This window comes from Gasterosteus aculeatus, chromosome 3 (assembly GCF_964276395.1).
Source record: "Gasterosteus aculeatus chromosome 3, fGasAcu3.hap1.1, whole genome shotgun sequence".
NCBI classification, from domain to species: domain Eukaryota; kingdom Metazoa; phylum Chordata; class Actinopteri; order Perciformes; family Gasterosteidae; genus Gasterosteus; species Gasterosteus aculeatus.
Genome location: NC_135690.1, coordinates 17,239,239 through 17,251,329, shown reverse-complemented (window position 1 = coordinate 17,251,329; position 12,091 = coordinate 17,239,239). Strand labels below are relative to the sequence as shown.

At 50.6% G+C, this 12,091-nt stretch overlaps 2 protein-coding genes across 6 annotated transcripts; one reads left to right on the top strand and one right to left on the bottom strand.

Annotated features, from left to right (window-relative positions):
- Positions 1-190: 190 nt before the first annotated feature.
- On the bottom strand, positions 191-4,146 carry LOC120815597 (uncharacterized). 2 transcript variants are annotated; one of them, XM_078099850.1, is made up of 5 exons: positions 2,358-4,146; positions 2,158-2,267; positions 1,724-1,769; positions 1,619-1,693; positions 191-1,326 (listed from the first exon to the last, which is right to left on the bottom strand). In XM_078099850.1, the coding sequence occupies exons 1-5, from the start codon at positions 2,569-2,571 to the stop codon at positions 389-391; spliced, it is 1,383 nt and encodes a 460-aa protein (XP_077955976.1). In that variant the 5' UTR covers positions 2,572-4,146; the 3' UTR covers positions 191-388. The 2 variants fall into 2 exon arrangements, with proteins under 2 accessions (XP_077955976.1, XP_040026328.2); XM_040170394.2 differs by having other exon boundaries at positions 1,619-1,769.
- Positions 4,035-12,083, top strand: arhgap30 (Rho GTPase activating protein 30). 4 transcript variants are annotated; one of them, XM_078099839.1, is made up of 15 exons: positions 4,175-4,315; positions 4,744-5,005; positions 5,605-5,707; positions 5,789-5,933; positions 6,019-6,101; positions 6,188-6,295; positions 6,651-6,769; positions 6,892-7,060; positions 7,200-7,297; positions 7,974-8,045; positions 8,230-8,899; positions 8,930-8,988; positions 9,082-9,266; positions 9,352-9,926; positions 10,122-12,083. In XM_078099839.1, exons 2-15 carry the CDS (start codon positions 4,918-4,920, stop codon positions 11,470-11,472), a joined length of 3,825 nt encoding a protein of 1,274 aa, XP_077955965.1. In that variant the 5' UTR covers positions 4,175-4,315; positions 4,744-4,917; the 3' UTR covers positions 11,473-12,083. The 4 variants fall into 4 exon arrangements, with proteins under 4 accessions (XP_040026313.2, XP_077955965.1, XP_040026312.2 ...); XM_040170379.2 differs by lacking the exon at positions 4,175-4,315 and adding an exon at positions 4,035-4,170 and having other exon boundaries at positions 8,230-8,988; XM_040170378.2 differs by having other exon boundaries at positions 8,230-8,988.
- The last annotated feature ends 8 nt before the right edge of the window (positions 12,084-12,091 follow it).

Sequence of the window (12,091 nt, the reverse complement as noted above, 5' to 3'; positions counted from 1 at the left end):
CATATCTCATGTAACAACAAAACCTGTAAAACAAGAACTATATATTATAATATATAATTTGACTTTTGTTGCTTTTCAAAAGATTAATACAGAATAATGTAATTTTGAAATCTAGAGTTTTGGGACCAAAGTAGTAAAAGTATTTGTTGAAAATGAAATCTGGACCGATTTAAAAACCAGAAGAAACACATTTACTGTGTTTAGAAGGTTTATGTATTCTTCCCTCTGGTCTCAGACTGCGTTCTAGTGGCTGTCGAGAGGAAGGAAAAATAAAAAGCACAAACTCATTGTACACAAATTGAGTGACCACCTAAAGGAGGATAGTTACGCTTCCAGTCTTCAAAGAAACAACTAAATATATAACAATAAAAAACAAAACCCCGCGCGCTCAGTGCGCCGTCTTCTGATGCGACTTGAGGCTGGAGCGCTGCGTGAAGCACTTCCCGCACAGCGAGCACTCGTAGGGTTTCTCCCCGCTGTGGACCACCGCGTGCCGGATGAGGTTGCACTGCTTGGTGAAGCTGCGGCCGCACTGCAGGCAGCTGAAGGGCTTCTCCCCCGTGTGGCTCCTCAGGTGCTCCTTCAGCTGACTGAACCGCACAAAGCTTTTGTCGCAGTACGTGCAGCTGAACCGCTTCTCGCCGAGGCCCGACCTCCACGGCGTCCTCATCCTCCGCGCGAGGCCGAAGCCGCCGCGGCTGAGCCCGCAGAAGAAGGAGGAGGAGGAGGAGGCCGCCGGCGTCGCGTCCTCGTTCGGGTTCCCGGCTCGGGGCGATTCTCTGCACTGAAGCGTCGATTGTTGAGGCGCCGAGCTCTGAGCCGCGGCGTTGATCCGAGAGAACGCGCCGGGTCCGCCGTCCGGCTGTGACCTCTTGAACCCCAGCGCTCTGGCTCGTCTTTTCGCGCGCGCCGCGCTCACCGAGGCCGAGTGCCATTTCCCCGCCGAGAGAGTCGGAGGCGCCGCGTCGGCCGCAGGCGGTCCGCTCTGGGAGGGGAAGGCGAAGGGGATCGGCTCGAAGCGGTGCTCGCCGCAGGAGAAGCCGCCCGGGTCGATGGCGTCCCCGCACAGGCCGGACGACCACAGCGACCGGTCGGCCTCCTCCGTCAGGAACCCGGGGGCCGAGTCCACCGGCGCCGCACTCTGGTCGTGCTGCTCGAGGTTCTCGCATTTCACCGCCAGCTCGGGCTCGTCCAGGTGCGCGTCCAGGTGCGCGTCCAGCGGCTGCCAGGGGAAAGTGTGGTAGGCGTCCGCCGGGGGAACCGGGGTCCCGGGGTCTTCGGCCGAGCGGTAACGCCCCACGACGGCGTCAGCGACGGCTCCGGAGACTAAAGAAAGCAGAAGGGAACCACACGGCGTCTCATGAAATCCTTTGACATCTCTTTATTAATATGCTCACTCGGGGGGTTTATGGTGAATGAGTTGCATTAATGTTGCATGTGAGGCTGAAACATTGTGTTGTTTATATGGAGATGCATCATGGTGATGCATCATGGGTAACGGGTCGTTCACAGCGCAGTGACTCGGAGTGAACATACGCGGCGTAACACCGAGGGGGTGTTTTCAGTCCCGCGACCATTAAAAGGTTTGCGGCGATCGCGATTGTGTGAACGAACTCACTCAGTTTGTCGCAGGAGTCGTTAGCGTCTTCTTCACGCTCCTCTTCTTCACGCTCCTCTTCTTCACGCTCCTCTTCTTCACGCTCCTCTTCTTCACGCTCCTCTTTGATCCGTATGTGTTGAGCGTCATTGACGGGCTCCACGTCTGCACACTGCAACAACAACAGACCGATATATACCAAGGAAACACCCACCTGCGTGTTACGGCAGAGATATTGTGTAGATTTAGTGAAGTTACACTTTTACATTAGCATTGATTTTGTCTTTACACGTTTCATTTTTTCTAAGTGTACAAAAAGTAAACTTGTATCTATGAATCAGATAGAAAATAGCACTTTTCAATTACCATTTACCAAGTTGTAAATGTTAATAACATTAATAGTTACAGTGGTGGATCCAACTTATCAAATGTGAGGATTTGTTGTGTTTTATTTGTTGTTTCTTACTGTTGGTCAGAGAAAAAACAAGCAATTTAAAGACGTGACATTTGGGCTGATGGTGACCAATTGATAAGAACATGCAGGTTGTGTAGTGTTCTACCTGCTGGTGTTGCTTCTGAGCCTCAGCATCCCAACGTGCGCTTGCTCTCTCTTTGTTGAGCACTATTTTAACTAAAGGAGAGAATCTCTCTGCTGCAGGAGGATAAAACACTGCGAAAGAAGAACAAATACGGGTCACGGGTCACGAGCTTAACGACACACAACACCAGATAGACACCAGCATCGTGACAAAAAGCCCACCTTTCCTCCTGGCCCTCATCCGGGTCCTCCTCAGCTCTGCCTCCATCCCCTCGCACTTCCTCTTCAGCAGGTCGATGTCCCGCCGGCTCCGGCTCGCCTCCAGCCGCAGCACCGCGCAGCTGTCCTCCACGCTGCGGTGGATCTCCGCCACGGCCGCCTTGGCCAGGACCTCCACGACGGCCAGCAGCTGGCTCTGGAAGCCGCTGCTCTCCATGTCGGGAAACGCTGCTAAAAAGACGCGCACCTGTGCGCGGCGTCGAGTCGCTCACTCCGCGGGTGGGAGGCGCAGGGAGGGCGGGGGAGGATGTACACAAATGGCAGGTCGGCGGAGCGAGTGCTACCGTGGTGCTGCGCTCGAGCTGCACGTTTACTTCCGGGGTTGTTCGGGGCGGGGGGAGAGAAGCGCTCGTTTTTGATCAGACGCGCCGTCTTGCAAGGGCGGTGTTGCTGCTTCTCTGGTTTAGTCACACAAATAGTGACTCGTTTTTTTATTAACACACCACAACACATTAGACTCTATGAAATGAACACAATTCAGGATGTAGGTAGTTTCTTTATGTTTACAGTGTTGTTGTTGTTTAACGTTACTTCCGCCACTAGGGGACGTACTGTGATATACAACGAGGTTTCCCTGGTCGCGTCACTCGTTGTATTACCGTAAGTACGCTAATACGGAACTCGCCTCCACACGGGGAACCAGGTGATTTAATACATTGCAAAGTTATTCAAATCGCTTGATATGTTCTTTTTCTCGATTTCACACACCAATAATAACCAAACATAATCCTTCAGTATCAAACATTATATTTCACAATTTTAGGAGATACATTCTCAAGCATGGTCAAATTGTAAATAATGAGCCATATTAAACTATAGATGTCAACAAAGTCAGAGGTCGTATGTCAATGTATTCAGTTGTATGTCAAAGAGAAACAGACATTCAGTGTATTTTCTGTACTTATTTTTAGCAAGTCATCCTTTATTAAGTGTTCAAATGCTGAAACGTATGTATTAATTGTGTATGTATCCGATACGACCCATTAACAGTGAAATAAATGTGCTCTAATTCTCTAATCTAGTCATTTTTTACATTTGACCTTGATGAAAGTGCACACTATATAGTACCCTAGCTTTTAATTATTTAATTTAATTATGAGCTACTTGTACTTCTCTTGAGTATTATTGCTGCTTCATACTTCCACTACATAACAACGAGTATATTCAGTTGCTAATACAAGCATTATAAATACACAACATTTGTTTGTAATGGAGTATATTTACTTAATATTCCTGTAGTTTTTTGTTTTATGGTAATTTTTTCAATTCTTTGAATATTTCAACAATGGCCAATTATCTTTAAAAACTCTACTACTTTGTAGTGATTTGTGTCCATCATCTCTAGTGATTGTAGTGGTACTTTCCAGTAATTGTTTGTACTTTGTGGTACTCCTACAGCACTCGCTGGGGCTCAGTGTGTTGCGTAGGTTGGCAGGGCGTCGTGTTCAGGTGACGCACTGATGTACAACGCACACGTTCAAAGGAAATGGGCTGAAATTAGTTGTCATTTTGTACAACTACTGTGCATTCCTCTCCGTCGGGGGGAGAAGCACTAGAATAAAGTGAAATAAACGCATCGTGCCGTAAGACCAAACTGGTTTCCCCACTCAGTCAGCAGAGGGGGAGAAACTGCGGCCCACACGCAGAGCGAAAGCACAAGAGAAGCAGAGACACTCAGGAAGTTAACAGGGGAAGTTTAGCGGTTTCTTGCGTCATCATTTTATGCCGCTACTTGTGTGCCGCTTCAGAGTTGAAGGTAAGAACCGTCGCCTTTTTCTAACGTTCCATACCCTGACTTCCCCACGCTGAGACGTCTTTTCGGGGCAAAGTGGGCCGACGAGGACGGATGGCGGAGGGACGTTGAGCGGCGGCAGGTGTCAGTGAGATGGAAGCTGTGGAGAGTGAGTTTGAACGGCTGTGTGAGTCTATATGCTCAGGCGTGAAGAGCGTTTTCGACATCCGCTGCAGAGACAGAGAGGGGGGAGACAGGAAAAAAGGAGGCCGCGATGGCCGTGACATGCGGTCGGGGAGTCGGACCTGTGCCGAGGGCCCCGTCCTCAGACTGGAGCTCAGGGTGGAGGGTTTAGGTCGGTCCACAATACGGCCAAACATTGACAGGCTCACTTCCCTGAATAGGAGAAGTACTGAGGCAAGGGTGTGGCCTTTCATTCGAAAATGTATTTGAGTGCATGTTGGGGGGAAGTGGAGCGCCGCATAAGCACGCTGAGGATTCAACACCATTTGTTGTTTGATTCTTGGGGGGGGGGGGGGGATTGTTGTTCGCACAGTGAAAGTCGGCTTTTTTGTTCTCATTTGTGCTTTTTCGCAGGGTGGGAGATAAACCGGAGCATGTCCTAACGCTCGAGGAACCCCCCCCCCCCCCCCCCCGATGCAACGCGGCCTACAGAGGAAACGACCTGCGCCCAGCGGCATGCACTGAGGCAGAGGAGGCAGAAGCAGCAGCCGCACGGTCAGACCCGTGAGGGTCGGCAGACAGGAAGAGATGCGGAGAGTTCGGAGAAAGGGGGGCAACAAGGAGAAGGTGTTTGGATGTGACCTGCTGGAGCACCTGACCGCCTCCTCCCAACAGAGTAAGAGAACTTCTGTGACCACTTCCTCCACGTCGCGCGCCGTGCATCCAAAAAACAGACGAGTGCAGAATGAAAGCAATAAATCAGCAGAAACAACAGCGTTGACTAACCAAAGACGCTGGAATGAACATATAAATATATATATATATGTTCTATCTGACAGGATCAGAAGTGTCACTCAATTTGTGAACATTTCAAAACCACAAATGACATCCTCTAAGCGTCACACCCCGGTTGGTAAAGGAGTCATTGAACCGGATTGATTGTCGACACCTCGTTGACATTTATTCATCCAATCTGGTCATAACAGCTGGTTCTCATTTGGCAGACATGAGTCAACAGAGTGCATGTTCATTTATTTCTTTATTAAGACTCAAACCACACATGATTAAACCCACCGGGTCTACTCGGATCCTCTTGGTCGTTCTGTGTCTATCGGGAGACACACAGGTGCGATCAGAAGAACTTGAAATAGCAGTGGTTGAATCTTTAAAAAGAAAGCATATAAGGGCTACTTGACGATGAAACATGCAGATAAAATCCACAACAGCCATATGTGCAGGTTCCAGGTCAACAAACACTTTAACCGTCCGCCACAGTTCCTCAGGTCCTGCAATGCTGCGGTGAGTTTGTTGAGACGCATGGGATCGTGGACGGCATCTACAGGTTGTCCGGAGTCTCGTCCAACATACAGAAACTCAGGTGAGTTTCCTCATATCTGTAAATGTGTCGTAGCACACGTATGTATTGCGTTGTTTCAAATGTGATCGATGTGCATCCAAGGGGGGAGTTTGAGAGCGACGGGACTCCGGACCTGAACAAGGACCTGTACCTGCAGGACATCCACTGCGTCAGCTCTCTGTGCAAAGCTTACTTCAGAGAGCTGCCGAACCCTCTGCTCACATACCAGCTGTATGACAAGTTCGCCGTGAGTAGCTCGATGCCCACCAACGTTTCCCCGGCGGGCGATGAACGAAATGTCCTCACTTACCGACTTGGGGTCTGCGTTACAGGAGGCCGTGGCCATCCAGCTGGAGGAGGATAGGCTGGTGAAGATCCGAGACGTACTGAAGGAACTTCCGGAACCGCATCACAGGTACCGTCCGGTAGCACACGCGCAGAAATCTGGCGCCGCCGCTTCTCCTGCGGCGCCGACGTGACACTGGACTTTGTCGCCGACAGGACTCTGCAGTTTCTGATGCGGCATCTGGTCAAGATGGCGTCGTTCAGCTCGGAGACCAACATGCACTCCAGGAATTTGGCCATCGTCTGGGCCCCAAATCTGCTCAGGTTTGCTAGTATTATGGCGTACGATAACATGTGTGGTTCTGATGTTCCGGTGCTGTTTCGGGGGGGACGTGAGGCGGGTTTGATTTCTGCTGAAGTTCTGCTTAACAGCAGCGAGTTTTAACAACAGCCATGTTCGTTCCTTTGTTGCGATCACACACTCTTGGGGATTAGCGCTCTCGCTAGCTTTAGCTTTCGCCGCTGGTAGATGCTTTGGAAAAGAGCTTTAAAAAGGGCTGTAAATAAACACACCCAATGTGCAGTTGTACCTCGTAGTGCAGTTTTTCTTGACCATATTATACATGATTCATGTTTTTTTTCGTTATTATTCTCGGCATCAATTATTCTGTGTGTTCAGGTCAAAGGACATCGAGGCGTCTGGGTTTAACGGCACAGCGGCCTTCATGGAGGTCAGAGTTCAGTCCATCGTGGTGGAGTTCATCCTCACACACGTCCCTCAGCTGTTTCCAGAAGAAGGTACGATAGTTGCACTGAATATTGTTCCATCTGTTTTGAATGAAATGCAGTTGTTTGGGCGGCAAATCTGGAGCCGAGCTGAAAACGACGGCGTACTGATCACCGACTTCTGCCATGTTCAGGTTGGTCAAATGAGAGAAGAAAGTCCCTCCCCTCCCCGGCACCAATGCTCAATCAGGACGATGGGTTTTTCAAGACCGCTCATCCTTTCCCAAACTTTGGTCAAATCAGCCCAGGCGACGGCCCGCTACCCATCAGACCATATCACGCCATCATTGAAGGCACTGACAAGTGAGCAGACACGTACAAATACTCAAAATGATGAGCGCTGCAGCTAAAAATTAACACGTTTTCTTAAAGGCGACGAGAGACCCGTATCTCACGTTAACGGGACATCGTTAAATCTTCTTTCTTTCCGGGTCTTGTTCAGGAGGAAAGGGTCTCTCAAAGGCAGGAAGTGGATGTCCATCTTCAACATCGGAGGGCGATTCCACGACCCGCGGCGGAAACACAAACACTCAACCAAAGGTACAAAACGCGCCACAGTTATGAGTCCTGGAAGCTGCTCTTATCCTTCATAATTTGCTTTTAAATAAATTGCAATCTTGCTCCTCTGTTAAGTAAATGTTCAGCACATTCAATTATAAAAATTAATAGTAATAATAATGTGTAAAAACCTCTCATGTAAGTTTATAAAGATTAGTAATTTCTCTGATATTGTTGTTGAACTCCGATGCTCGTTTTGTACTTTTATTCAATGACTTTCAAAAAAATAATATATTTAGACTTTTGCAAAACATTTTACAGCCATATATATTTTTTACTTTTTTTCTATTACATTTTACAACATAACTTATTTGGACTTTATTTCTAAAACATTTTTCGACCTAATATATATATTTTTTCAAGGCCTTTCTTTAACATTAACAATTTTTTTTCAGAAAAATTTTGACCAATATTCTTAGATTTTTTTTCTTTCTCATGATATTTATTGACCTGATATTGATTTACTTTTCATTCAAAACATTTTTGGAAATAACATATTGAGACTTTAAAAAAAAAGAATTTAACCTGATATTTTTGACTTTTTATTAAATTTTCCATGATAGTTTTCGACCTAAATTTGGTTGTTATGGATCTAATTAAACTTCCCTTTCTTCATCCTCACCCCACTTTCACACGATTGGTCCTTTCTGTTCTGCAGAGAAAGAAAGGCCTGCTCTGAGACCAGCGAGGAGCATGGACTCCCTCAGCACGCCGTCGTATCCACATGAAGGTGCTACTTCTGTCACCCATTTACCTAAAGATTTATTCAGAACTATAGATAAATATTTCAATACAACAATAGAAGAATACTTAACTCCTCACACACAGATTAGAAACATCAATATATATAATTAATTCAACGACCCAAATAGTCGCACTTTGCCATAAAGTATTTTCTGTCTTTTCGGTTCCAGGTTCCAGACGTACGGCCCAGCGGCCGCCCTCCACCAACATGTCTCCAATCGTCACCTCCTCCGCCCAGTCCGGCGCCGAGGTCACGGCCTCCACCGGGGCGCTGGGGGGCAGTGAATACGCCGTGACCTACCGCAGGGGAACCGGGTTGGTCAGCGGGGGCTCGGGGACCCAGGGCACCTACACCTGCCTCGACCCCGAAGGTCTGGGACTCTCGGACAACGAGACTCTGCAGTCCAGATCCCCGGGGATCTCCAGCAAAGGCCGAAGAGCGGCCATGCACATCACGGGCCCCACCTTGGTTACGGTGCCCCTGCATATCACCTCCAACCTGGCGTTAGGGGTGCTGCAGGGGGGCGGGGGCGACAGGGTCATCCACCGGGCCAGAGACAGAGACGGAGCCGACCGGGTGGAAGGCCAGGAGGGGGGAGAGAAGATGAGGAGGAGGGAGAGCAGAGGAGTGGAAAGGAAGGTGGAGGAGAGCAGAAGGCTCGAGGAAGAGGAGAAGGCGACAGACGGGGGGGAGGTGGAGGAGGCGGGAGGGAGTGAGGGGGCCGGCGGTGGTGGGGAGGAAGCAGGGAAAGGAAAGGAAGAGGAGGAGGAGGAGGAGGAGGAGGAGGAGGAGGAGGAGGTCGTTGAAGAAAGTGGGCCGATGGGAGAAGCGCGCGGTGCCTCCGGAGAGCGGCGAGCAGCGAGCCGGACCTCCGACACCGAGGGAGACGGCGTCGTGGAGGATGACGACGACGTGGATGAGTACATGGGTAACGCCCCCTATTCCGTGACCACGCGCGTCTATTTCATCCGCACAGCATGAAAACACGATAATTCAACATCGTCTCGTCCTTCACCTACAGACATGAACGAGGCGAACCGTCGGCCGGAGGCGACGCAGCGCCACGACGACGACGACGACCGCGTGTTCGATGCTCCCGACATCCTCCATTCAACTGTGGTGGAAGAGGAGGACCAGGAGCTGTCCTGCTACGTTCAGGATAACTTTGACTTCCTGGACCACATGGACTGCAGCGCCCCCTACCAGGTGCGTGGGGCTTGAGCTTTGAAGTATTTCAAAAACAGGGATGAATGTCAAAGTGTTCTGCTCTCGTCTCCTTTTGGCCTCTCAGGTGAGCGAGTTCTCCGTGGAGCCTCCGGGCCACTCGGACGACGAGTACGAAGTCATGGAGCAGCCTCAGCTGGCCGAGCCGCGGGCGGACGCGCAACCCGCTGCCGCCGCCGCGCCAACTACCCAGTCAAATCCACACAGGCACCTCAGCATCGACTCACAGGGCCGACACACTAAATCGCTCAGCTTGCCGCACATGGCGTCGCCCGTCTTCGGATCGAACGAGTCCTGCTCCGAAGAGGAGGCCGCGGTGGAGGACAGCGATGACAACGATTACAGCAGCGAGGAGGACGAGAGCATGTTTGTGAAAAGCCTCCCCTGCAGCTTCTTCGCGCAGGGTTCGCCCTTTGACACTGACCCCGATGAACGCGGCGGCGGCGCTCTTGCTCCTGAGCGCCGGTCGGGGAGCCCCGAGGAGGGAGAACGCCCGACTGTGGAAGTGGACTCTTCCGCATGTGAGGAATCAACCGCTGGAGACCAGGAGGAGATAGAAGTAGAAGACGAAGGAGATGAAGAGGGACTGAGAGGAAAGGAGCAAGCAGAGCAGGAAGAGGAAGATACGCAGGAGAACCAAAGGTGAACCACAATAAGTGCCCCTGTGGCCACGACGTATTTATTACAAAGTGCACATTTTAAGGCGTTCTTATTAAGTATTTGTATATTAGGTGAGAAAACTGCACGTAACATGGAAGCAGTGGCTTGTAGTGATGAACTCACACATCCTGCTGAGGGAACATTTGATCAATCTGTAAATCTGTCATTCGTTCGCAGCCAAGCGACAGCAGAAGACGTCCTGGAGGACTCTCAAAGCGACGAAGAACAACCTCTCCCTCCACCCGACTTCCCGCCGCCCGGCGACGACCAATCGGCCGCCGCGGCCCGCGTGGACGTCGAGGACGAGGCGGACGCGTTTGGCGACCATCGCGGCGGTTGTCCGCCTTCCCGCGACGGCCCTGGCGCGACGCAGAGCGACGCTGTCGACGTTCCCTCAGAGGGGTCCAGGGACTCCGCTGTGGCGGCGACAGGACAGCCGACGAAAGAGAGGGACGGGGGAGAGGACAGACAGGTGAACGAAGAGGCAGAGGACACGTGTCCCGAGACGTTGATAGAGGTGAAAGTAAGTGGCGGTGACGCGTGGGAGGGAGGCGGGGGAGTGATAGCTGAGCGGGGAGGTGACGAAGAGCCGCACGGCGCTATTTGTGGTGAACTCGAGGACGCCGTCGCGTGCGAAGGGATGAAGGTCGAGGAGAGCGAGCAGACGGACGGGGAGGGGGACACGATGAAAGACGCCAGCGATGGAGGAGAAGACGCGCCGGCAGCAAAGGGTCCGGGAGAGGAAATGCTGGAAAGCGACAAAGAAGAGGCAAACGAGGCGGGAGGCAGCGCAGAGGTGGCGGAGGAATCGTCGGCGGAGGAATCGTCGGCGGAGGCCGAGGAAAAGCTCGCGCAGCCCGAGACGCAACCGCAGTTTGAGGAAAACGAGGCGAAGACAAGTGAAGGAGAAGGAGGGAAGCCTGCCGCCAGCGACGGAGCACAGCACCACCAGAGAGTGGAACTGGTTTTAAAAGAGAGAGAAAGACACGACGAGGATAAAGACAGAGCCGATAAACAACCACAAGAGGTCAGGGGGGAAGCGAGCGAATCGATGGAGGGCAGAAAGTGGGAGGAAAGTGGTCGAGGAGGAGGAGGCGTAGGGAGGAAACTGGTCATCTCCAAACATCCGAAGGTCTACCAGGCCAAAGCGGTGCCGGTCGTGCCGCCGAAGCCGCAGCACTGCAAGATCACCGCCATGTCCCTCCGACAGCAGCAGCAGCAGCAGCAGCAGCACGGAGAGACGAGAGGCGAAAACACGGCGAGGGTCGCGGCGGAGTGGGAGAAGGTCTGCGCGGGAGACGGCGAGGACGAGGGCAGGGGGAGGAAGGAGAGGCCGGCGCTCAGAGGAGGGGAGAAGGGTGAGAGGGGGGAGAGGGAGAGAGGGAGGGACGGGGAGGAGAGCGCCAGCAGAAACAGTCCCCTCAGCATGTGCTTTGACGAGGCCGTTGCCATAGCGACCATGAGGCGAGAGAAGGAGAAGGAGTGCGGGAAGGAGAAGGAGAGGCAGAGGGGGAATGAAGCGCAGTGAAGTTTTTTTTTTCTTTTCTTTATTTGTATATTGATTTGAATTGTTTGTGACTGTACAAACTATTTTTCGACACGTAGCAACGGAGCTTTTGTACTTTCAGAATAGGATGCAGTGTTTTTCTGAATGCTACTAATGATGTTATGTATTTTTTTATTAGATAAAGAACTGTAGAGCTGACAGGTGATGAGGGAAACGTAATGGATGAAATGCAAATCTCCAATCGGAGAGCTAATAAAGGAACGGACCTGAAGTTAGATTGCCCTAAAACTGTAAAAGTCAAGAGCTGCTGAAAGATGTCGATGTTACATGTAAAACCCAGGATTTTCACAGCTTCCACACTCTGGATCCATAAGACTTTAAACTTTAAAGTGATGAGTCTTGAATCCAGCTCACTCCTGTGTGCAGTTGTCGTCCAAATATACCGTACTTATATAATTATGTAATTATAAAAATTATATGTACCGTATTCAGTATATGTATGAATAAAAAGCGGCAGGTATATTGTTTACCATATAGTTATATGGTTCAATTTTCAAAGACGATAAATGATGAATATTATGCAAAAGTAAGTGTTATTTTTTAGACATGGGAATAAAAAGATGTTTCCAAAATGTCTGTC